General features: G+C 34.5%; 1 protein-coding gene across 1 annotated transcript in view; it reads left to right on the top strand.

Moving 5' to 3' along the window:
• The window catches only part of LRP1B (LDL receptor related protein 1B), a 1837899-nt gene that overhangs the window by 1390171 nt on the left and 420650 nt on the right, over positions 1-27078 (top strand). Inside the window, exons 37-40 of the mRNA XM_034642051.1 lie at positions 15038-15164; positions 15303-15454; positions 15746-15870; positions 17066-17437. Coding sequence (XP_034497942.1) covers positions 15038-15164; positions 15303-15454; positions 15746-15870; positions 17066-17437 — 776 coding nt within the window. The remainder of the gene's footprint in view (positions 1-15037; positions 15165-15302; positions 15455-15745; positions 15871-17065; positions 17438-27078) is intronic.

The raw sequence follows: 27078 nt of genomic DNA, 5'->3' as shown, positions 1-27078 counted from the left end.
AGCTGCTCAGCCGACTGAACCATCCAGGCACCCCTGTTGTGATCCTTCTTAATCTGGCCTTATGTAAATATTCAGTCTCAAACTCCTGCTACTGCCTTTTTGGTATCTCAATCTCTGCTAGACTAAGTAGTTTTAAGAATATTTTCAGATATTTCTTATTCTTTTTGGTTCCTACCCTTTGAACAGCCACTTTCCTTAATCAGCAGTGTTTTTCTTCCTACTTTTACTTGGCTAAATTTTACTTATCCTTTCCTGACTTTGTAAACAGATTAGATTGTTCTATTCTATGATACCAAAATACCTAGTACTTTCATTACTTTCATTTTTTAATAAATTCTGTGCACTAATATTTGCTTATATTTATTTGCTTAGTATCTCTATTTTCACTGGGACTGGATGATGTCTCCATTCTTCACTGTGCTTTGAGGAGAGAAGTCATGTGTGTTTGGTTTATTTCTCTATCCCCAGGGCCTGGTACAGTGGCTGGTAAAGAATAAAATGCTGACTGATAACAGCTTTTCTCTTAATCAATAATATAGAAGTAGTCCTATTATAAAACTTTATCTAAGTTGCCACCACTGTGTTTCTTTCATTGCTAGTTTGGTTTGACTTCAGAGTTTTTTGTTTGTTTTTAAAGGGCAGATATTTTTATATTAATAGACCTCCTCTTCCTTTTGGAGGGGTGGCCAAGTGACCCACAGCGCTGATTTAGAATGAAGTCAATCTATGTAAAACATCAAATTGGCTCTCGTGAAAATCTGCAAACTTTCCTTTTTTTTTTTATGTTGTATGTAGTTTCTCCTATATCATCATTTGCTTCAGTTTCTTGACAAATGTTATAAAATTAAGTCATTGTATTAGTAAAGTGAAAAAGGAAACAAAGAAGGTTGATATAGGAGAAAGATATAACACCTCCAATTTGCCACACTTCAAGCTAAGACTATGATGTAAAAATTTAAAAACCTGCATCGGTTAAGAATGTTCTTGGATGCAAAAATTTATAGAGTGTAAGCCTATAGGAGTTTTTCCTTTCTGTTTTTTCCAACTGTTATCTTTACTAGGTTATATTCTGTCTTAGACTTGGTGGTATGGTCCCATTGTTACAACATGCCTCATATATCATCAGGGAGTATTACACTTAAGAAGAAGGGGAGAGGATAAAAACAGCTTTCCCTTGCTAGATTGTATTTGGGAAGAAAAACACCCTTATGTCAATTCCTTTGTTATCCCTTAACCAGAAATGGGTTACATGCCCATCCTTAGATTAGTCACTAGCCAAAGGGAAGATATTATTTTGACATATTTAGACAAGTTACATTTCATCACATGGGCTTGTATAAGGTCCCAGACCTAACAGTATATACAACAAACTCAGTTTTGATTACTAAGGTAGATCTTGAGGAGGTGGATTTCAAGGAGACATTATGAGGAAGAAGGAAACCAGTTCTCTTGATTTTTCCATTTCAGTTAGTCCTTCCAACATGCTCTCCTTTCTTAGTTCATTTTCTCTTCAACACCTTAATGTTGGGGTTCCCCAGGACTCAGTCTTTGGTGTTATTCTCTTCTTTGGTAGTCTCATCCCACCTAAATGTTAAAGACTATAAAATGTTGATAGCCAGACCACACCTCACTCTAAGCTCTAGATTTTTATGTTATGTACTACTTCTTTAACATTTTCAATTACAAATCTGTGGCAGATTTTATTTTCCAAGATGATTACAATAATATCTGCCATTCACATGCTCTTCTTAAAAGGTGATATCGACTCTTCCAAGCAGAGAAGTGGAGCATCTTTTCCACATGCTTGAATTTGGGTAGGCTTATGACTATTATGGAAGTTATACCATGTAAAATCTAAGGCTCATCATGAGAGAAAATAAAACTTCTACATGGTTGTTTTGGGACATTCTTCGAAACCAGCCACTCTGCTGTGAGGAAGCCAAGCAACACCATGAAGGGGCCAATGTAGGTGTTTCAAAAACAACCCTAGCTAAAGTCCGAGCTGACAGCCAGCACCAGTTACTAGATATGTTGAGTGACTGAATCTAAATGATTCCAGTCCCTAGCTGTTATGTCACCTTACCCTTCATGGCACCTTGGTGGATGTGAAGAAGGGATGAATTGCTCCTGCTGAGCTCTGATCAAATTACAAATGCAGAAGCAATTAAGTTATTGTTGTTTTAAGCCTTTAAATTTGGAGGGGTTTGCTAGCAGCAATAGATAACCAAAAGGAGATCCACCAGAAATCTTAACCTTAACAGGTTCAAAACTAAACTGAATCTTTCTCTACAATTATGAGTCCTCCATTAGTTGATGCCAGTTCTGTTATTTCAGTTGCTTAGGTCAAAACACTTGGTAGGAACTTTGGTGTCTCTCTCATATGCCCTATATCTAATATACCAGGAATTCTATTAACCTATCAATCTATTTAAAAGCTCACAACAAACCTAGAGTAATATTATTTCCTCCATTTAACAGATAAGGAAACTGAGTCAGCTCTTTTAAATATTAGTCTGCTCTCAAGTGGATATGTGGGAGAGTTAGGTTTTTCTAAACTCCGAAAACATGCTACAGTATATGCATATGCATGTGTGTGTTACATAGTACACATGTACACATATATTAGTAAACGTTACAAAAATTGGTAACCAAAACTTTCAAACATACAAGAAAACAGTTTTAACAGTTTCAAGATAAAATTGCACTGAAAATCTGAAGGTTAAAAATGTAAGTAAAAGAGCGGATAAGCCATAATGAGAAAATGCTAGAAAAAATTAGGAGAGGGGAGGCTTATAAAATAATTTTGAGTTGGGTCTGACTTCCCCTTCCCCTGTAGAGCCCCTTGCCTACAACCGTGTGTATGCCCTTATATATTAAGACTGTGAAGGGAGGGTGTGCTTCTGTTTAATTCCTAGAATATAACAAATGACTCAATTGAATATGTCCACATCACACTCATAAACTTAAAAATAAAAATGTACTCTTCCAATGTGATGGTATTTTAAAATCTCTTTTTAAATTATAATTTATGGGGCGCCTGGGAGGTTCAGTCGTTAAGCGTCTGCCTTCGGCTCAGGGCATGATCCTGGCGTTCTGGGATCAAGCCCCGCACCAGGATCCTCCACTGGGAGCCTGCTTCTTCCTCTCCCACTCCCCCTGCTTGTGTTTCCTCTCCCGCTGGCTGTCTCTCTGTCAAATAAATAAATAAAAATCTTTAAATAAAAAAAGTATAATTTATAATCAAGCAATAAATCATTATAGCCTCAATAGAGAAAACTTGATCAATTGCTGTATTGTGGATAATTATTCTAATGGTAGGAGCAAATATAATTTGAATGTTATGAAATCCCAGAGATACATAGGAAATGAGTTTTTCTAATAGAGAATTTCTTCCCCTTGTATTTGCAATAAGCCCAACACTTCATTTGTATAATCGAAAGTGTCTTGTGCCTGGCCTGTTATAGATTCATGCAGTTCAATTTAGCAGGCCTCTTGCTGCTGTGACTTGCCAATCTGTAGTTTTCTTTTTCATTTTTTGTCAAAACCTAGTATACGACCTCAAGTTGTTGTTCCAGGTCTTCTTTTCTTTAAGTATTCTTTTTATATCTCCATAGCCGTCTTAGCATAAAAACATACCTACTCTTCTCTAGAATGATTGAAAAAATCAGGCAAAGGGATCCACATAGACTCTACTTTCTGTCAGTTTATTAAAAAAACATTCATTGAGTGCAGCACACTGTGTGCAAGGTCATGTCAGGGCATCTCCATCTCTTCTTCAGCCTTCAATTCAGTACATCTTGACAAAATAAGACTGCTTACTGTGTGAAAGACACTGGTAGGCACTGTTAAGTATGATAGTATAAAAATAAGATGCTTCTGTTCACAATGAGTTTTCTGTTTAAACAAATACAAAATTTCAGTTAAAGTAATAGTTTCGTATTATAACGTGAGATCCATTTTCAGATATAAAAAAACCAGATCAGTATGACTCAAGCCTAAATCTCATCTCTAAATCTCATGTTAACATAATGTCTGTAAGATCTTTATAAAGTTACATTGAATTTTAAGAAAAGAGATTGCATATATCAGAGTAGGTAATCATAGTGAGGGTAGTAACAGCAATGGTGATGCTTAGCCGAGGTTTTATGGAGAAGACTTCAAGAAAAGGGGTCTCTGAGATGTGGTGGAAACATATTATATGAAGAAGAAATAGAATAATCAAAGCATTGGTAATGACAAAGCAAAAGCCATTGGCAAGAGTATAGCTACATAGGGAAGAGCCATGATGTAGCTGGGATAACTTGGAACCATAAAATAGGCAATAGCATTCCTCACTTATTAAAGAAATTGCCATGAACACCTTCTCCACTTTACCAAGTGGAATCTAAAATGGTCCCAGACCCTCTCTCCTAAGCCTTCTCTCTGGCCTCAAAGATACCACATAAGCAATGGTTATAAGTGTAATGAGAATTTATTGAAACTGTAGCATTTTTTAAATTAGGGAATTCTAAAAAATAGTTATTATCCTAGACAGAGTCTTATGGGGGAGGGGCTTCTTTCTTTACCCTCAAGCCAAGTAATGGAGAAAGCTAGAGGCAAATATATAAAGGGGAGACTAAAATAAATAGAAAAGAGAAGTAAGTGAAAAGAAAAAAAAAAGGAAAGAGGAAAAAAAAGGAAAGGAAAGAAAAAAAGTCACTTTCTCACTGCAAGTCCTCAGGCCATCACGAGTCTGATTGAAGCTGGAGAGAGGGAAAAATTTTAAAATACATATGAAATATCAGTTTGGATTTAGAAAGATCGTCTTTTATGCCTGAAAAATTAATCTTAACAATATTATTTTTTTCTTTTAACTAAAATTGTCTTGAAAGTCCTGGATTCTTCCTGAGATAGCATGTTCTGGAAAAAAGATATTCAGCAGAGTATATGCAATCTGGAGTTGGATAAATATAAAGTCACTTTGGTTTATTCCAACAGTTCAGAATCTGCAATAAACCATCATAGTGGATGAGATTACCCATGAAAGAGTACAGAAAAAAAAAAGAAGTCTAAGGACAAAAATGGAGAATGTTTATAGTTAGGGGGTGGAATGTTAAGAGAGGGAAAAAGAAAATCAACAATAAGGCAAAAGAGAAAGAGAAGTAGGCATTTCAAGTCATCAGAAAATTACTCTATCATAGAAGACAAGGGAAGACAGCTCCAGGGAGAAGAGTGTGCCAGCAGTAAAGAGTTTAGGAGAGATTAAAGCAAGGAAAAGAAAATGCAGTTGATGATCAGGATGATATTGTTAATTATTATCAATTTCAGGAAATTGGTAAAGACAGAAGCCAAATACAAAGAATGAATAAATGAAAGATAATTAGAATGTAGAATTAGCATATTTCATCTACAGTGACAAAAACTTGGACAACGAAGGGAAAGAGGGAACAATAAAAAGGTTGAGAAGATAGTAGGGTATGGAGGAACTTTTCCTTAGTGCAGGAGTCAGGGGGTACTTCACATGTTCATAGGCAGAGGGGAAGAAACTGGCAGAAAGGCAAATTCCAGGGAATGTAGGAGGAACTTGGACAAGGAAGAAGCAATAGGTAGAATAGGAGACCAGAAAGCAGGTGGACAAAGTTTGCGTCTTACATCAAGTATCCTAGAAACAGATCCTGGAATGAGAATTCAATTCAGGAAATGGGAGAGAAGCAGGATAGGAAGGGAGAAGAGACCAAACAAAGGTTCAACTGTGAGCAAAGTCCAGGTGTCAACTGATTACTTGGGAGCTCTGGAGTGTAAACCTCACTTGAGAGCAAGGGTGTTTGGCTTTCAAACTCCCACCCAACCATTCATTGGATGAAGGCAACCCTTGGGAGACCTATACTCCCAGGATTTCTAACTCTCAGCACTGCTTGTAAAAGAAGAATTCCTAGTTCCTGTCCTCTCAAGAAAAGTGCCTTTGGGAATGTTAGCGACAAAGGACACAGAAGCTGGGCACTAGCAAATACAGAAATAGGAAACAAGATCTGAGGGTGTCTAGGTGGAGCACCAACAGTGTCTGCTACAGTTTGGAGCTCCAGCTTGGATGTTTCCTACTTTTGAGAACTTTTGAAATATTTTGATCTCACCTGCCTATGTCCTTTTTGGTTATTGAAAGGACTAAATGAGGTAAATTTAAGTGGGAGATTGAATTAGGGGAATTTCTCTCCCCCTTCTAGTTTTGGAGATGGAGGGAAGAAAGAGGATGCAACAATAAAATATATTTTAGCAATTAAAATTAGTGACATTGAAGAAACTCATAGGCTGATAGGTGATAGTCATAGGAGTAAGGATAGCAGCTTTAAATGGATAGGTAAGTTTTGCTGAAACTATTGTGGTGAATAGAATATGAATAGAAGGACTTAAAGCAACATGAATCTCGCTGGGATGGATTTCGAGAATCTAATTAGTATGTTTCTACAACCTTGAGTAGTAAGATTCAACACCTTAGCAGTAGCCAGAAGAAAAAAAAAAAGAGAGAGAAAGAGAGAGAGAAAGGGAGCAGTTGGTGACAGATTCAAAGTTGGATTGTAATGGAATGTAGTGAGTTGCCGGTCAAGAGCTGAGGTCTTGAAGTTAGTGATGGAATCATGGAAACCAAGAGCAGCAGGTTAAGGTCAGAGTACGGAATGAGGACATGAAAGACCAAGACAACTGTGTAAGTTAAGTGATGATTTCAGATTTGGCAAAATTGGAAATAGAACAGTCCCATGTGGCGATTAAGATGAGTGTGTGGCCTTGCTTATGTAAGGCAGAAGCAAAGGAGGAATATAGGTCCCTGGAACAGATGAGGTGAACATGAGCTGAGATGTTCACAGGTCCTCAACATGAGTCATGAAGTCCCTAAGAATGTCAGCAGTGGAGGGAGAAGATGGCAAAGCTTTCAGTGAGTAGTAAAGCAATTAAATAAATTTGGTGGTTAATTGTGATAGAGATGATATGGTATGGGAAAGTGGGATGTGTGAATTGTGAATTTATGTTGTGAATGTTTTAAAATAAGTGAGTATAACCTCAGAGAAAGTTTTCTTTCTTAAATCTCCACTTTAATTTTCTCAGGCATCTCATGCAGTAGCTCTTCTGTCATCTTTAATCAGTTCCTTTCAATGAACGCTTTCCCTTTGTTTTTCAAGTAGGATCAGATCTCTCTCATTTGAAAAACAAAAAAACAACCCCCCCCTCAAAAAACAGTGTCTTATTTCTCTCTGCTTGTTTACTTCTCAACTTCTTAGAATAGAAAAGTTCTATTTCTTCCAGAATTGTAAAATTTATCCATAGCCAAATTCAGAGACCTTTTTTTTTTTTAGATTTCACACCTTTTGCCTTCTCTTTGACATATTTCTCCATTGATTATACATTCAAGAATTTTTTTTCTCTGTTACCTTCTCTGAGTTCTTTTTGCTCTCTCTCACCCCCACATATATCTCCTCTGCACTTCTCTCTCTTCATGTATGTCTTTGTAGGCCATTCCCTCTCTTGATATATTTATCCTTCAAAACACATTTTCATGTTTTTTTTTTTACATTAATCACTGCATTGCATCCAAAATCTTATCTTCATTCCTTTACTTATATTTACATTTTTCTTTAGAAAATCTTTGTTTGAATGTCCACTGTCACAGAAATTCAACACATCCTCCTACCTTTAGTCTTCTGATTTCTTTTCCTAACCATGGTGTGTCTTTTTGTCCTGACAAGATTGAAACTTACTTTAGATTTTCTGTAGTTTTTCATCTGTCACTAACTCCTGTCATCTCTTGTCTCCAGATGTCTCTTAGATTTACCATCTCTTTCCATTGCAACTGTGAGCTCAGCACAGACTCAGCTGGAGGATCTCATTAAATATTTTTGATTTCCTAATTTTGAGCACACCAAAACAAAATTTACATTTTAATCCGCAAAACAAGGAATCTTTGAAATATGTAGCAGTAATTCAAATATTATTTACCTCCATACCCTCACTTCTTCTTAAAAATATTTCTTAAATATTAATTAAGTCACATGGACAGATATTTTTTCAGGATTTATAGTTAAGAATTGATGCACCTTTTTAAATGCTATGCTGATTTTCAGGTAATGTTATTGAAACATTAGTTTCCAGGTAATATTACATAGACATTTAGGTGTCAAAATTCATATCATATGAATAAAGTGCAGCATTTTCATATTCTGCTTGAAGTTAAAACATGTCAGGTAATATTGCCAAAGGAAAAGGTGAACAATGATGGAGTAAATTAGCTGAATCCAAGATATAAATGTGTCTTGAAAAGTGTGCATGAAACCTATTCTGAACAATGGAGACTTGAAGTCTTTTAAAATGTAGCCAAATGCAAAATAGAAAGCATGTATGAATTTACTCCAGCTTGAAAAATTAGTTTCTTCCTTCTGTTGACTTTTTTGTAAGGCAGTGCTTCCTTTTAAAAAAATTGAAATGTAATAATTTTTTTATGGTAAAAACTGACTTTCTACAGTAGAAGTCACAGTATGTCACCTCGTATAATACCAAAAAGGTTGGTTAATTTCACACAGTGTATGATTTCTAAGTGAAGCACAAGTACTCTTTTTTTTTAAGACACCAGGATGTACATTGTTTTGTTAACCTGGCTTTTTATTTTTGTGATCCTAAATAACTTGCTGAAAAGTGTTTCTTTCCATAGGATTCAGCTTAACATGGGATCTTGGCGTTCAACAGCTACATATTGTCAAGTGGTCTTTGATTGATTATATATATTATACGCTTTTAGAATATGCTTAACAATATACAGAAGATCTTGAGTGATACTTTAACATATTTTGAGATAGCAAGAGTATAGCTTAGCTTAACACCATATCCTAAAGTATGCTTTTATCTTAAGGCAAAATAACATATATAAAAAACAAGTAGATTTAAATTTGGTTTCAGTTGAAATAATGGTGGAATCAGGGTGTTAGTATGTATATTAAGATACTGTGATGGTCAAATAACTCAGAAACACCACAGTCATGCCCCAAATTATAGGCAGCTTTCTCTCCAGGTCTCTAAGAGAGGCATATAAACAAATTATAATAACGAATGAAAGTGTCACACTATTTTTCACAAGTAATTTTCTCAAAAATTCTGCAAACACCCTTGTTTTAAAGCTAGTTAGGACCGGGTGATTGGTATTAAGGAGGGCACATGTTGCGATGAGCACTGGGTGTTATACACACCTAATGAATTGTTGAACAGTACATCAAAAACTAATGATGTACTATATGTTGGCTAATTGAACAACAACAAAAAAAGAAGTAAAAAAAAAAGTTAAAAGAAAAAAAAAGCTAGTTAGGTTTTGCTTACCTAATCTTTTACCATTGCTTCGTCTTCATTCCTTAACCTCTAAACATGAATCTTGGATCTTATCCTCCCTGCTAAAAGCAGGGAAGAAGGACTGGAAGTAATCAAGATGCCTTGGGCTATCATTGTAGCTCTGTGGCTGATGGAGGAGAAAGAGAGGCCAGAAAGGTCATGCCAACTCCCTCTACAAGAGGGATCTTCTGGTCCAGACCAAAGCCATGTTGAATGGAAACCAGAAATAGCCATACACAAATATATCAACTTACCCTGACTTTTTAAGGGATCTGACCAATAAAACTGTGGTGAAAGGGTAAAAGAGAAGTTTGAAAGCTTTCTTTCTCATGTGCCTATGGAAATTGTCTCAGTATCTTTTCATGTGGAATATCCAGGGTAGGTTGGATATGACTGATGTATCAGACAGGTTAGAGGTCATGAAACAAATTGGAAATTTCTGTGTAATATTTTAAGAATTCTAAATCAGCTTATGATTAGGAGTTTAGGCTCTAGGAATCTAGGTATTAAGTATTTCATAGAAAAAATACGTATTATAGGGACACTCCAAATATTATATATTTGGGATAGCCAAAAATGAATAAATATAACCCTTTACTCAGGAAAAACATTGTGAAACCTGTAAATAGCAAAGTAATATCATACATGTACATATACATTTATTAAAATGAAAGGATGTGCAATGAGGCAGGAAGTTAATTAAATAACTAAATATAATACAAGCTGTAAACATAATATGCTATAGCATTACAGATGCCAAATATATTTTTCTTTGTGAAGAATTTTTCTTGATACTTCTCCAGTATTGGCTGGGCATACACATAATAATTGCTTCACTCAATATTGAAAAGCAGGGAATCAAGAAGGAGTCTGATGTAAGAATAACAGAAACCAGAGCAAGACCTGTAGAATAAATGATAAATATTATTTTAAGCTTAAACAGAAAAAGAGAACAACCCAGATGGCCCATATCTTTATTTTGGCTCAAAAGAAGAGTTCATTCCTGAATTGTTTATAGAAATGACAACTTCTTTCACCATCACACATTTTCAGTGTTGAAGCCTGTACTTTTGTGACTTAGAGATTTACGGCTAGGAAGTTTCAAGTATTTCTATTGGCATTTTTTTTTAGGTAAATCTTTATTGGCCCATTTTCCTCTACCATTAAACAGTGAGTTTCATGAGGGTCACTAAGGCCACTTCATTTGGTGTCATCAGCTGCTAGCACTTAATAGGCACCTAATTAATTTGTCAAGTGACTACATGACTGCAGTAAGAGAATACATTTGAGAATCATCCACCAAACCACAGACAAAAAAGAAAAAAGAAATTAGTGTTCAAGGTTATACTGTCTCTAGACTCTTCCTTTTAGCGAATGTTCTGCTATTTGTGCCTGAGTTCTTTTTATATCACAGGAACCTCTTAGCAGTAGTAACACATTCTGGACTTGAAAAGTGATTTGGGATTGGCATGTAGTGCTTTCTCAAAACAAAACTGCACATTAAATGAAGAAAAAGGAAATGTGAAGAAGCCCTCACAGGAATAGAGAAGGTTCTACTTTACACCGTTTCCTCCTAGGGGATGAAGGATGTCAATTCATGAATTCATGTATTCATGAAATGTATTCATGTTTCATGTTATTTGCATGTACCCTAAAGATGGAGACATTGACACACTGGCCTACAAAGTATGAGTTTTAAGTAATTCTAATGAAACTGCTAACATTGAAAATTACAAGCAGTTTTTGTCAAATAAAGCTCATGCTCACATAAAGGCTAGCTGCTATTGTTAATTTGTAGTGTTTTTTGTTTTGTTCCTTTTTGGGTTTTTTATTCTTTCTGCTGATAAAGTAATACACTGTTGACCTCCCAGTGTGGCAGAGGGAATAACATTCTTGATTCTCTTCTCAATCAAGGCATTTACCTATAAAAGAATTACATGATCTTCATTTTTGTGCCAGCATGGAAACTTTTGGTTATCTCATCTTTCTTTAGCCTATCTGATAAAGTATTTAAAGCATGCTCTCTTACAAGTGTGTAAGAATGGGAAGAAATGGTGAGTTTATTGTAAAAATTGCAACCCAGATCTATGTTCAAAGGAAATAGTTTAGCAGTCAAAAAATAATCTTAAATTCAAAGAAAATGATTGCTTCAAATCAGTTGCTTTTCATTATTGTTCTTATAGCTAAAAGAATCACATTTAATCCTATTCCTTTTATAATAGCTTAGACTTATTCTTTTCTTGCTACCTCACACTTTTTACCTTCCCCACCAAAGCCAAAGCTTTGTTTTCATGCTATCTTTATTTCTCAAAAAAAAAAAGATAAAATTATACAAGGGCATTTGTAATATTTTCTATATTTTTGAGCTTTAATCTAACTAATTTTGAGAGAAAAGTTTTGTTTTCCTTTCTAAGTGTACCTGTAAGTAAAGTAATTATGATATCAGTACAATGGTCATATGATAAACTCAATACACTTTTGAGCACTTTGGGAATTCCAATGCTACCAAATGGAATATTTTACCGATTATTCAAATGTCAATAATTAATTAGATGCTAATATTGTAACATAATATGTATTCGTCGCACATTTTCCTGCCAAGAACTTCTGAGTGTCTCATTAAGACAATATGGATATTGGTGTTATGATGATTTCTGACATTATTCTTATAATTCTCAAACCACTTCTGAATGTCCCTTTTTAAATTTTGTGATTTTAAATTATGTAACTGCAAGCCTCTGCAACTTTGGGAATTTTAGTTTAGGACAAATTACTCTCCCAAAAAACTTTAATGATACCACACAGCATTTGATTTTTACAATTCTGAAAATTTCTAGGTCTGGAATAAACTTGAGAAGTATTTTCAGTGCTAAATTAACCAAGCTGATACTGTAAAGGCACTTTCCTTCACTATATCACACAACTCAACAAACATTTCACTACAGCAAATTTTGAACTCAAATGGGAACAATATCAATCTGTAATGCTGTCACTGAATCTTAATTTCCATGGAGTTTCAAAAACCAGAGACAAGGCTTTTCATTTCTTCCCTTTGTGAAAAATCACATTTAGATACAAAGAATCTATGTTCATTAAAGTTATCTCAAGTACATTTATGTAAATTACTATCTTAAATTATTCATAAGTTTCTCCCTGCAGTTTTATAAGCTTAGTGTTCTTTCTCTACATTTAGTTATAATCCCTAAAGGTTCCCAAGGTGCTAATTCTAGTCAATTCTTAAATTTTAATTTCAGTTTAAGGAGCAAATAAATTACTCCTTTCCTGAAATTCATAAGATGTTGCTTAATTTTAGTAAGTATATAGAATCTTTTAGTTTTATTAGGTTGATAAATTATTTAGCCATAAAAGTGATTTCCACAGTCAGATTTGGCTTCATATATATAATGATGATTTATCAAATCACTACGGAAAACTTGGGTAAATCTGTATTCAAAACAATTTTATTTTGAATAGTTTTAATTCTTAAATTTATTATCATTCATCCAAGACTCCTGCATGGAAGTATTGCAGATTTAAAATAAACAGACTACTTGAGAAAAAAAGAACAAGAGAGGCTTGTTCCTCAATACTAAGACCTTTTTCATGGCATGTTTAAGTATGAAGATCTTTGTTCTATTCCTTATACCTAGGGAAAAATAACTTTTGGTATAAGATTATTATATCGCTGTATTATATTTATATTTGATGAGACAACATAGAGCATACCCCACAGGCCTGGGTTAAGAAAGCCTGAATGAAGTTCCTGGATTGGACCCTTCCTTATCATCTGTGCGATTGGGGATCGTTAAGTTCCTGAGCCACAGTTTCCATACGTGAGAAGTAGAGCTTCAATATGTTAAATGGCTGATTTGCCCTGCTCACTCAAAATAGTATTTTTATTATTCACTTAGTGCATTTGAAAGCAGATTATTATTAAATAAAAGGTATACTGTACATATTTCCTTTCATATTTGAAGTCTGGAGTATGTTAAAGTAGATGACAAGAATCAGACTGAATAAATAAGCACCTGTCTGTCCTGGCTCCCACAATGCCTTCTTCAGTGTCACATTCCTTGCCGTTTTAACATAGTGACCGACTAGCCATTTTAGGCGCATTATTAATGCTGAAATTTTTCCTTAAAAAGTTAAATGGGTCAACAAATTCGGCCTCTTAGTTATCTAATTTATTTTTTAATATTATGAGAATCCCCATTAAAGTTTTAAAAATTCTTAACTTTAATGCAAGCATAGATTTTTTTTTCATGCCTGTATCAAATTAGATCTAACCAATAAAATATTAGTTGGATCTCTCACTACAAAGATTTCCCTTTCTGATTTATAGAGCTTGTGAATATGAATGAAAGCTTCTTCAGGATTAGTATACTTGGAATTCTAGCCACACCTCCTTTTCATCTGGTTGTAAAAGTCCAACACATTTATTTTATATAGCATTTTCAGGAAAAAAATCAACTTTTAAAATAAATCAAAATAATATGCATAAAGGGAATACATGTATTTTTACATAGTCTATCTTTTTTATGGATAAATAGCAAGTTCATTAAGTGGATACTAAATATGAATGCACATCTTTGATTTGATTTTTCTATATGCAATCTCATTTTCTCATGTATGATCATTCATATATGTATTCTAATATGCACAGAATACTACCCATTTTTGCCTGAATGAATCAATGATTGCCATATTTTTCTAAATTCTAATCATTGTTATTTTTTGACAGTTGAATAAAAACTTCAGTGGACATAACTTCAGAAGAGTGGATCCTATTTATCTGAAAACTTGCATTTTGTATTGTAATATAAATTTGAAATATAAATATTATATATGCTGAATGAATGAGTGAAAAAAAAGCACAGATAATATGCATTCTGTTTTTCTACATTTAGTTTTTTTGACATGTTTTATTTCAGCATGCTCTGGATTTTCTTCCTGTCTTTCATTTCCTTCCATATTCCATTTTGCATTATGAGATTACTAAAATAGGAATGTCTGCTTTTTTATGAACCCATGTTTTATGATCGCTTCACAGGATAACTTATAAAATTCAAATTAGAATAGTTACATTTAGCAGTGTACTTGGGCAGAATTGAAATTACAGTGCATTCATGTATGTATTAATAAATTAAATATTTATCCACCACTAATTTTTATTTTCAAAGTTTCCTAATTTCCTGGTGCTGTAGGTGTCCTAGTAAATGAAAAGGAGAAAAGATCACTGTCCTCCTTGAGCTTATTGTCCAGTGGAGGCAAAAAACATTAGTAAAAAATAACACTGTAAAGAAATATAAGAAATGTAACACTATAAATTTGCCACTCTAATTCATGCAGAGTATATGGTACAGTAATCAGAACACAGAAGAATTTTTGAGGGAAATGATGTTTGAAATAAGAACAAGAGCAAATAAGTCAAACACGTTGGAGAAGAGCATTTCAGACAGGGAGTAACATGAGCAAAGTATTTTGGAGGAATTTTGAATCCATCCTTGTGATTTCTATGAATAGCTAAATATTTTTTACAATAAGAAATTATTTTTTGTAAACTCAAATGCATGTGTATTGATTTCTAAAATGTATTATTTTTGTTCTATTGGTATGGATGTTTCTGCTTTATTATTAATAATACGTGTTTTTGTGTTTATTTGCATATTACTCTAAATCAACAATTCCATTTCAGCTATTTGTTCTGGACTGAATGGGGACAGATGCCCTGCATTGGAAAGGCTCGCTTAGATGGCTCAGAGAAAGTTATCCTTGTAAGCATGGGAATAGCATGGCCAAATGGTATCTCCATTGACTATGAGGTGTGTTGGATTTCTTACGTATTTAAAGTGCATTAACTGCCAACTTGCATTAATCCACTCTTACCGTTCTCTTATTTTTTTTTAATAAACCACTTAGTCCAAAACAGCTTGTAATATTACTTTTCAATCGATCTTTAGGAACACAAATTGTACTGGTGTGATGCTCGTACAGATAAAATAGAAAGAATCGACCTTGAGACTGGAGGGAATCGTGAGATGGTGCTGTCAGGGAGCAATGTGGATATGTTTTCAGTTGCGGTCTTTGGGGCTTACATCTACTGGTCTGACAGGTAATTTATTTTTTCATAGTATTTGAGTCTCAAAATGTTATTTCAGTGCCAGTTGCTTTACCCTTGTAGGATTAGCCAGTCCTTAGCAAGGTCACAAAAAGGATCTCACAAAGCCATGTGATTTCCACAGAAAGGCACTCTTGCTATTCCAAGCTCAAGCATTTCAGTGCCACAGACTAAAGTTGGTTTCTTTCCCCTTCTGCTTGGCCATCTGTTATCTTCAGTTTAAATAACTGACTTAATGTGAATTACTTAAAGATTGTTGATCATGTATGTTCAACTTCTTGTCAGAGCACATGCCAACGGGTCCATCAGAAGAGGCCACAAGAATGATGCTACGGAAACCATAACCATGAGAACAGGTCTTGGAGTCAACCTGAAGGAGGTTAAAATCTTTAACCGAGTAAGAGAGAAAGGTCAGCACTCTTATATAATGGATACATCTTATGTCATTCCTCTCTTATTTTTTAAACATTTATCAGACTTAAGTTAGGGATTCTTATATAAATCCAAAACCTCAAAATTCTATTTTTTACATCTAATTTCCTACAAAAATCATACAGTAGCCTAATGAAATGCATATATAATAGTTCACACATGCATATTTTTGCCTAGAACAGTGTATTTGTATGGACATGTTACATACCTGACATGTCTTCAGTATAGGCTTGAGCGAAGTAATATAGAATATCTTGATATATATATATATTCAACAAAAAATACAAAGCAAAATTAGGATATTAGAGAATAAAAAGTAGCTAAAAATACGTGTTTGGGGTTTTTATATTTTGACATATAAAGTGATTATGGCTTCATAAGTTTGCTATTGGTGTGAAATATTTCTGAAGTCATTACTTCCTTAAAATGTGTATTTTGAAACTGATAAGATGGTGGTTTGGATATTTCTTTTAATTTACCTCAATTAAATTAAATGTCTATTTTATGTCATTAAATATCCATATTAATGTCCATTAAAATAAATTGTAGTTAATTTTCTTGATATCAAAGATAGGTATAATAATTTTGGAGCTGATGATGGATTCATGGAGGAAAATTAGCCTGATGGAGAAATCTTAATATTATATTACATCTTCACTCAAAAACTGAAGCAAAAACTCATCCTTAATACACTTAGGAGGTTCGGTGCATTGTAGCTGTAAATTTCTTTGATAGCTTTCATATTTCATAGACAAGATTTTAAAGCAGTGCACTGTTTGTTTGTTAATTCAGTTCATGTTTTGAGAGAATTGTTACTTGTGCCAAAGATTATAACACATAAAACTTATTGCAATTTCAGCGTCAAGTTTCAAAAAAGTGTTATACACTTAACTGGCTGATTGAGGAAAAATTTTAATGCTTTTATTTGAACGGTATTTGGAGCAGAAGAATGCGATCTTTGAAATGAGAAATCCAAGATTTTAAACTGGTATGAAAAAAAATCAGTACTAGAAAGTATTTGATTTTTTTTATTGACCAGTATTAAGAATTAAAAGATAGGGTATTCAACATTATGTTTTCAAATATTTCTGTAAGAAAAATTATTTGAAAAACAAAAGAAAAACAGAAATATATATATATTTGTGTGTGTATGTATCTTTTTTTCCTCTTTAGGGACCAATGTTTGTGCCAAAGACAATGGTGGATGTCAGCAACTCTGTCTTTATCGAGGAAATTCTCGGAGAACTTGCACTTGTGCCCACGGATATTTGGCAGAGGATGGAGTTACTTGCCTAAGGCATGAAGGCTATTTGCTGTATTCAGGGAGAACAATATTAAAAAGTATACATCTTTCTGATGAAACCAATTTAAATTCACCAATAAGGCCATATGAGAATCCACATTATTTCAAGAACGTCATAGCCTTGGCTTTTGACTATAATCAAAGAAGAAAAGGTACCAACCGAATCTTTTACAGTGATGCACACTTTGGAAATATACAGCTTATTAAAGATAACTGGGAAGACAGACAAGTAATCGTTGAGAGTAAGTACAATAATTTTTAAAAAATAATTTGGTAAAAATTATCATTTGCACTAGCAGAGAAATTGGAGTGGTAATTGCATGTAGCAATTACATTTTTTTGAGCTTATGTTCAAGAAAAATGCACCTATATTATCTGATCCACCAAAAGTCAAAGAAGCAATTACCTCTTAGCATGTACAGTCTGTATATTTTGATTATTAGTTTCTAATCATGGAACTTTCAATATATTCCTCATGCAACCTCTTTTCTCTCTATGTGATTTTCATATATCCCTCACTTTTCCAATTTCATTATGCTTGAGGTCAGTCCTTTTCATTACTTTTTAAACTGCAAATTAGTTTATTAAATTAACTGTAAAGTATTCAAGTAACATGGATTTAAAAATGAAATTTCTGCCTCATCACTGCAACATCAATTCCATATACTTATCCATAGCTGACAGCTGTCATGCCTTCAGAATTTTTTTCATGTATCTGTGTATGTCCTTTGTAATTACAAAATTGAATGATCCTATATACATTATTAAGTTGCTTTTTTTTAAACTGTCAAATATCTTGAAAAGCATTTATTTCAGTATATGAGGCTCTATCTCTTTCTTTAGAAAGCCTACTCCTATTCTGTACTAAAATTCATTTGACCTTTTTCTTCTGATAAGCATTTAAGCTGTTTCTGGTATTTCATCATTACCTACAATGTCACAATGAACATTTGTGCATATAAATATGCTTATTCACACATGTGAGTATTTCTTTAGCATAGAATCATAGAAATAGAATTGCAAAGTCAATTGGTGTTTATTTTATTTTGTATAGTTGGACAAATTTCTGTCCAAAAAGACCATATCAGTTTATATTTTCATCAACTGAGTGTGAAAAGGTTTATGTCCCATACTTTTCCCAACAATAAATTCATAATTTATTGGCTATGACTATCTAATTTGTAAAAAATGTCAACTTATATTAATATACCGGTTAACTAGTGAGATCCAGCACCTATTGCATGTTTACTCATATAAATGTAAATATAAACATGGTCAAACTTTTTGTTGCACATAGCAACCCCATGCTATGCCTGCCATTCTTCTGGGCCAGTATTTGCATATTCAAAACTTACTCAGATTTTCCAAATTAGTTCAAACATATACCTGTATAAATATACATTCTCAATTCTTCATTCTCTAAGTATACTTATTGATACCAATTTGTAATTTCCAGAACATGCCAACATGCCATTTTGGCTTGTATGTGTGTGTGCGTATGTGAGAGAGAGAGAGAGAGAGAGAGGGAGGGAGAGAAACAACCCAACTGTAACTGTACTGCTTGTAGAGCTCAGACATATTTGACTTTTATTGGTTCAGTATATATCTGTGAAGTTTAGATTATAATACTGTGGTCTTCCAGTTTTTCTAGACTGATTGAAGTTAGAGTTGGAAGTGCTTACATTGTACCCACAATGGAGGCCACTGACCTGAGTTGAGGAAACAAAGGATCAATAGGAGTTTACTAGTTGATTGGGCCAGATAGGGGAAGAGAAGAGGAAGAAGGATAATTCTAGACCTGTGGTCTTCAAGTTTGGTTTCCTGGGGTTCCCTGTCCTGTGTTCAAGGAGTCTAAGAGTTATTTTTGTGTTAATACTAGATAATTACCTTTTCCATGGTATTGACATTTGCACTGGTGGTGTAAATGCAATGGTGACTAAACTGCTGGCAACTTAGTGCTAATCAAGGCGATGGAAACAAACTGTACTAGTAGTCATTGTATTTTTCGCTGCTGCTTAATAACTGGGAAAGAGCGAGCCAGTTTCACTTAAAGAACGTCCTTGAAGAGAGTAAAACATTTTTATTTTATTAAATCTTGATCCTTCAGTACACATCTCTTTAATATTCTGTGTGATGAAATACACATAAGGCACTTTTGTTGCATTCTGAAGTGCAGTGGTTGCCTGAAGGAAACCAAGTGTTTGTGCGATTATTTGGGTTCATACTTCTTTTATGGAATGCCATGTTTTACTTGAAAGAATGAAGAACAGACAGCCTATGGTTATTCAGACCTAGGTATGTGGCAGACATTTTCTAAAGAATGAAATCAAGCTTTCAAGTAAAAATTAGAATTCTGGAAGACTTGTATCAAGCACAGTGAGCTTGATAACCTCCCAATGCTTAAAAGCTTTTCTGATGAGATGGGTGGTGATATTACTGAAGTGATTTTGGGGGGGTATTGCATAATGAAGTGTGTCAACAGATATGCATAACTTAGGGAACCAATATTTTGCAAATGACATGATAAAATCATGCATGGGTAAATGATCCATTCAAAGTATAGGATAGACCAATGAATTTTAATGTAATAGGGTATAAAAAGTTCACTGTGGTTTCTGATTCTACACTGAAGATTCTAACCTTTAAGTAACTACCGCTTGTTATGTGTTAGTATAGTGTGAAAGAATATCCAGAATTATGTGAAAAGTCTACTAAAACACTCCTCTCTCTTCCAACTTCATAGCTATGTGAGGCTGGGTTTTCTTCACATACTTCAATTAAAACAACATTACAGGTAGGAAGAAGAAGTAGATGTTTGAATCCCGCTGTCTTCTAGTAATCCAGACACTGAACAGATTTGTAAAATTATAAACATATTCTCTTCTCACTTAAAACAACACAGATATTTTCTTAGAAAATGCTAGTTATATTAATATGCAATCAATTCATTTTTATTTTAAAAGAGATTAATATATATTTAAAACAATGTTTTTAGTTTAAATTTATAATATGGTGAATAGCAATTCACACAAAATTTCTCTCAAGCCCTCAACAGTTTTTAAGAGAGTAAAAGTTCTCAAATCAAGAAGTTTCCAAACTACTCTTCTAGACTCAAGGCTCAGAAAATTTTTTTGTACAAAGACATGAAAAAGAGGGTAGACAGAGTCATATATCATTTGGTATGATTAGAATGTGGGTTATGTGGCCTGAATTGGTGTGAGATGAAACTAGAGTTCTAGGGAGGGCTCCAATAATAAAAGATATGATCTGCCAAGATAAGAAGTGTTTAAAAAAAGATTTTATTGAGATGTAGTTTATATACCATATACAATTCACCCATTAAAAGTGTACAACTTAATAGTTTTGGGTATATTACATTATTATTATTTTTTTAAATTAGGTAATATGTACAATGCATAGAACATAATACACATACAGTAATTAAAATTCATCATTTTAACTATTTTTAATTGTGCAATGCAGTGACATTAATTACATTCATAATATTGTATAATCATCACAACTATTTCCAAAACATTTTTATTACTTCCAATAAAATTCTGTTTAAGCAATTATTCTCCATCTCCCTTCACCACACCCCCTGGTAACCTTTGATGTGCTTTTTTCCTCTATGAATTTGCCTATTTTATATATTGCATGTAAGTGGAATCATACAGTATTTGACTTTTTGTGTGTGGCTTATTTCACTTAGCATATTTTCAAGGTTCATTCATGTTGTAGCACATATCAAAAGTTCATTTCCTACCCTCTCCCCAAAAGAAGTTCATTCCCCTTTTTGTGGGTGAATAAGGTTCTATTGTATGTATATACCACATTTTGTTTATCCATTTATCTGTTTATGGACACTTGGTTTCTTTTTACTTTTTGACTGCTGTAAAAGTGCTACAATGAACATTGGTGTACTAATATCCAGGATAAGTAGTTTTGGTTTTATTTAGTAGGTAAAGGGAAAACACGACTATTAGAAGGTACACATATGCTAGGATTTTTGTTTTATAATGATCACTCTGGCTGTGTTGTGTTCAGTGAAGTTTAAAGGTCGTGTCTGAAGGCAGAGATGACTTAGAGGGTTGTTGCATTATTACAGATCCTGTTTCCACCGTGGCAAATTAAACTGAAAGCATATTAATTAAAGTATACATACAACCAAACCATTCTAATCCTCCCTGCTAAAATCAAAGCAATTAAAACCAATAACATTTCAGTGGATGTATGTGTTAACTCACATGGAAGAGGTGAAATGTGATAGCTAGGAGTTGGAAATCAGTCAAGTTCAGACTCAAATCCCGCTTTGCTACTTATTTCCTGTGTGATACTGTCAATTTCCTCACCTACAAGATAAGAAATGAACTCATATTTTTTGTGTGAAGATTTTATGAGAAAATGTATGCAAAGAACATAAAAATAAGCATAATTTTATTTAACTTAAAACTTTATATTACTGTATTTGTGACACATTTGTGGATTATTTAGGATAATTATCCCCTAAATTATTTTTAGAATATGTGTTAGAGTTGCTAAACAATCAGAAATAATTATAATAATTATAGATGTGGTAATATATTAAGGTCAGAATAGAATTTAAAAATTAATTAAGATTAGTTTCAAGTGATAATTTACATAAACTTTGGTAAATACTCTCCTTATGCCACCCACCCCTCCAAGAAGTTGCTAATTTGTTTAACCATTGTAATCTTCTCTTGAAGTTTTGTAGAATTATAGTTTGATTTGCCAGACCAAAAAATAAGAACAACAAACAAAGTAAAACAATCCTCCCTCTCAAAAAAATGAGTTACTGGCATACAAATAAATACAAATAAAATGTAAAATTCCTTTTTGTCTTGGTATCCATATTAATGGATTTCATCTCATTACATATTTTACCACTTATCAACAAATTAATTCATGGAAATGTGATTAAGTATTTAAAGATACCAAGGAGATACCATAGAGCTGCAGGTGCTGTGCAGGAATGGCCAGGCTGAGGGTGCTTACCCTTCTCAGTTGCTGCTCTGTCTCTCTGTGGGGTGAACGGGGTTCAGAGCTTTGGCCTAGCCCTCTTGTGGGTAGGTTACTGCAAGGAGGGCAGGACCTGCAGCATTCCCTGGCCTGGTTACTGCTCTGTCTGTCTGCTGGGTGGGCAGGGCTCAGGACACCTAACCAGGCCCATTACAACTTGACTGCTGTGCAGAAAGGGCATGGCTGGGAAACTTGTCTGGTTCCATTGTAGCTTAGACACTGAACAGGGAAGGGAAGATTCAGGGTCCTCACCCTGTCCTTGCATCTTGTCTCCTTAGCTGAGGAAAAAGGGCAGGGTTCAAGAATCATCCCTCCCAGTTGTGGCTTGGTTTCTGCATGGGGTTAATTGGCATGGGAGCTTGCCCAGACTGGTTATACCACTGGGTAGGCAGAGAATGCCCTATAGTGCTTGCACACCAGAGGGAGAGCACCAAACATGGTGCCTATCAGTTCTGTCACCAGCAGATTGCGATGAAATTTCAAAAGTGGCATCTGTCAGGGCTTCTGTCCCTGGAGAAAGCCTACAGGTTTCTGTCTCTCCAACTGCCACTTTACAAAATTGGTAAGTGGGTCTCTCTCACTTATGGTCTAGAAAATTTTCAATCTGTTGCTTTTGCCCAGGATCTCAGCGTGAGTGGGTTTTCTTGCAACCCCTTTAAGAGTTGGATCTCCATTCCCTGTAATTCTATAATTCTCCTGGTCTTAATCCCCATTCATTTTTAAAACCAGACATTCTGGGGGCTCATCCTTCTGGTGACAGCCCCCAGGGTCAGAGTTCCTGATGAAGGACATAATTTCTTTACTCCCTGGGGGAGTATTTTGTATTTTGGGAATCACCATTGTGATTGTGAGGTCACCACTGCTGGGCTAGGATCCTAGGGGAGGTGTTATCCCTTCCTCTTTTACTCTTCTCAATGCATCTCTTTTTTTGTGGAGGTGCTTGTTCATCTAGTTCTGAGGTCCTTTTCAGAGAAAAATGGTTTCATATATAGTTGTAAATTTGTTGTGTCCCTGGGAGGAGGTAAGTTCAGGGTTTTTTTACACTACCATTTTGATCCCTCTTCCTTCATAATGCTTTTACACATTTTTTTTTCAAGACTACTGGTGGCAGTATGCCTTTCTTTTAAATTATATTGTACTGAAAATATCTTTTTCTTTTCCTTTAAATGGGCTAGTTCCATATGCTTCTATGAGTGCCTAAAAAATCATTTGATTATGTTAATTTTTCTGTTTGCAATTCCAAAGGTAAAAATGTCACCTTTTAAAGTGTATTTTTAGTTTGCTTGGTATATATCTTAAAGACATTCTCAAAATGTGAGAATCTTAGCTACCCAATTTTTTTTCAGATTTTATAAAATAAGGAAATACTTTCAGACATATTTATTAGGTAATACAATTTTCAGATTACCTATTTAGATAATTACAAATATTGGAAAGACATAAAGGAGCACTGCTTTATTATACATTGAAATTACTAAGATTAAAAAAAAGGTAAGAATAGAGGATGAACATCGTGCATAGGGAGTCAGCAAGTGGTGAGGCAGGGGATAATGTTTATGCTCCAATGGAAGAGACAAGATAGTATCATCATCAAATTATGGAAAGCAGAATCCGGAGTGAGTCATGTTTAGTGCAGAGGGAAAGAGAACATAGGATTTCCTCCTCATTAAGTTGTAAGCTGTGTGCTCAGTATGACTTCCATGAATTCATAGTTTCTTCAAATATTGGAGTCTCTCCAAGAAGATGGCCTGTGTCAGGTTGGGGAGGAAACAGTTTTTCCTGTACCCTTTTGGGTTTTGGTCAATGAAATGTGAATTAAACTGATAGAAAACAGCTTATCAGAAAAGGCACACAAAATGTTTAATGTTAATTTTTTTCCGTACATGCAGGCCTTCATAGAAAAGAAGTCTTAGACCAATTTAACAGAGGGTGATCAACTGCAGAGATGTAGCTAAACAAAAGTAAAAACAAACAAACAAAAAAGTGTTTTGTTTTCTAGAGGAAGTAAATAGGGGAAGAGAAGTATATGGGGAAACTAATGGAAGATAATGGTTGTTTAGTAAGATGTTGTTAGTGTAGACTCGTTTTAGTGCTATCTCCAACTCCTGTGATACTTCTCTCCCTGGTATCCCTAGAGAGGGGACACCTTCACAAGGGAAAATTTCTGTCCTATTGTAAGTACATAGGGGCAGGGTAGAGACGATTTTGTCCGTCTGCTGTTTCTCAGTTGTTTTCAGCTTACAGCAATCCTTATGTCATACTCACATATTTTAGGATGGTGTATTCTGATCCCCTTCATAAGCATGATGGTCCTAAAGTCTCTTAATCTATAATATCAATCAAGACCAGATCCCTCCAGGGCACTGACATACCTGAACAAGAGATATTGAAACCACAGGTAGAAGTTACTTAATATGAGGAGCAGAAAAATTCATGAGGAACATTATGTTAGAGAAAGAAAAAAAAAGGAATTCTGAGTCATATGTCAAACATTCTACTGAAGTTCTGCAGGGTCCATATGAGGTGTGGTTCAGGTCTTGGAGGCAGATAATTGACAAGGAGAACTCCGGAGTGTTCAGTTATCAGTATTAGGATTATTCATAGATTCAGATCTTCCCAATTCTTCATGAATGTGTCAGAATAGCTGACAGTGATAGACGGAGTAGAAGGCAATGTGGTCAAATACTAACATTTTTACGTTGAGAATCAGTCTTAAGACAGGAAGTTGAAAAGTTTTCTGTGAAGGTACTCAGGCTCAGGGGATTGCCCTAGTAGATCATGTTAGATGGTCTGACAAGGATTCCGTTTGCAGGATCAGAAACTGCTGGAGCATGTCAATGTGGCAGAGTTAGGGCCTTTGCTTATTATAAAACTTGAGCTTTGAAACCTATGGTGGGCTCTCAAGTTGTTATAGTTAATGAGTCTGATTAGGAATGGAATGAGAAGAGACTGGCAAGTTGATGCTTCTGCCATAGGATAGAGCACTTAGAAGATACCAGGTGGACTTGGGAAGTGGATAGTGATTCACATATGAATTAACATCCTGGTATTGGATCACTACCAAGTTAAGTCTCAGTAGTGAGGGTGAGGGTGGTGAGATTTATAATCCCTGGTCAAATTCATTTCTTTATGCAATGTCAGTTTAAACTTAATTACATATATTTCTTTTTTAATCCCTAGTCTAGGAGTTGAGAGATTGGTGTATATCAACTAGTTTTGATTGCATAACAAACCACCCCAGAATTCAGTGTCTTAAAATAACAACTGCTTATTTATCCCACTATTCTATGGGTTGGCTGGTGGTTCTTCTGGTCTGTGTCAGTTCTTCAGATCTCTGGCCAGTTTCAGATCAGATGGCAGCAGGATGATCTAGGATGGCCTTCGTCATATGTCTGGCAGTTGGCATGTTATATTCCAGGTTACTAGGCCATGTGTGAGTCTCTCATCCAACAGGTAGCTTGGGATGGTCACATCATTCTCAGAAATGAGAATATGCAGACATTTTATAAGCCATATGTACTATGTCTCATTGGTCAAGGAAAATCACATGGCCAAGTCCAGATTTAGGGAATGGAGAAATAGACTGTCACTGATGGGTGGAACTACAAAGTGACTATACACATAAATGAAGGGGGAGAATTTGCAACTTCTATAATCAATACAGTTGTGTGAGTGATCTCCAGAAGCTCCTAATTAATACAATGAAATTTGGCCTGGCTTTTTAAAACTCTTTTCTGTTTTATTTGTTATATAATATTTCTTGACAACCAATAGTGGACTATGCAAATAATATCTAGCTTTATCCATGAACTAGAAATCAATCTATCTTTGGTGGTGAAGAAATAAAATGAGAGAAAAGAGTTATCTAGTTGGAAAAGATATAACAAAACTATGGGTTAGTGCATTTAATGACATTGAATTGATTCTGTTGACTTCAAGAGTATAAACTTTTTTAGATGTAGCTCAAATAATGCTGAATTTTTCTTACAAGTCCCCCGTGACTAGTTGCTATTAAGCCACTTTAATTGCCCACATCTCTGTGTAAGGTATATGACTGAAAAACTACTTTTTTTTTGTACTTTTGACTTGAATGAGAAAGTTGTAAATGGCAACTAGGGGAAAAATCTGTGATGTAACGTTAGAAGAGGCATCTTTCATAGGAAGCAATAAAAGAAAGTATACATATTAGAACTTTTTTTTTTCCTTTTGAGAGATTTGTGTCATGAATTCAGCAGATGAATCAATGTACAGTGAAATATGAATAAGTCTTTGTGGGGCTGTTGATGAATTCAAAATTGCTAGGAAAGCAGTAGAGCACCTGTGGAAATAGGCAAGGGCACAAGTGAATCCAGGGTTCCTCTTGAAAGATGATTATAATTTGTAGGAGTGAAGTTGCCTGCAATTGTTTGAAAGGGAAGACATTTCAATTTTGTGTACCCATTAAGGTGTTCTCAGGTTTTTGTTTTTGTTTTTGTTTTTTTGGCTTATAATACAAAAATAAGCAAAGTTTACCAGAAATCAAGTATTATTTGCATATTCAACTTGCTATTCTGAGCTTTTTAGTATAGCATATCTGGTTAAAAATGTTGAGAGAGTGTTAAAAGAATTTATACTGAAACAAACCATTGCGTGAATCTAAGTTTCTTAGGGAAGAAATTCTTGCACAGATTTTTTTTTCATAATTGAATTTTAATTATATAGCTTTAAAAACAACGTACGTAAAAATACATAAATTGCAAAATTTTTTGTACTTAGCCTTATTTGCAACACCTACTATAACATAGTATATGGCTTAGATTATTAGTTTTGCAGAATAGCAGACTCAATAATACTTCATGCCATA

The sequence above is a fragment of the Ailuropoda melanoleuca genome, chromosome 2 (assembly GCF_002007445.2).
Source record: "Ailuropoda melanoleuca isolate Jingjing chromosome 2, ASM200744v2, whole genome shotgun sequence".
Classification (NCBI taxonomy): domain Eukaryota; kingdom Metazoa; phylum Chordata; class Mammalia; order Carnivora; family Ursidae; genus Ailuropoda; species Ailuropoda melanoleuca.
Note: the sequence above shows the minus strand (reverse complement) of the source record. Positions and strands in the feature narration are given on the sequence as shown.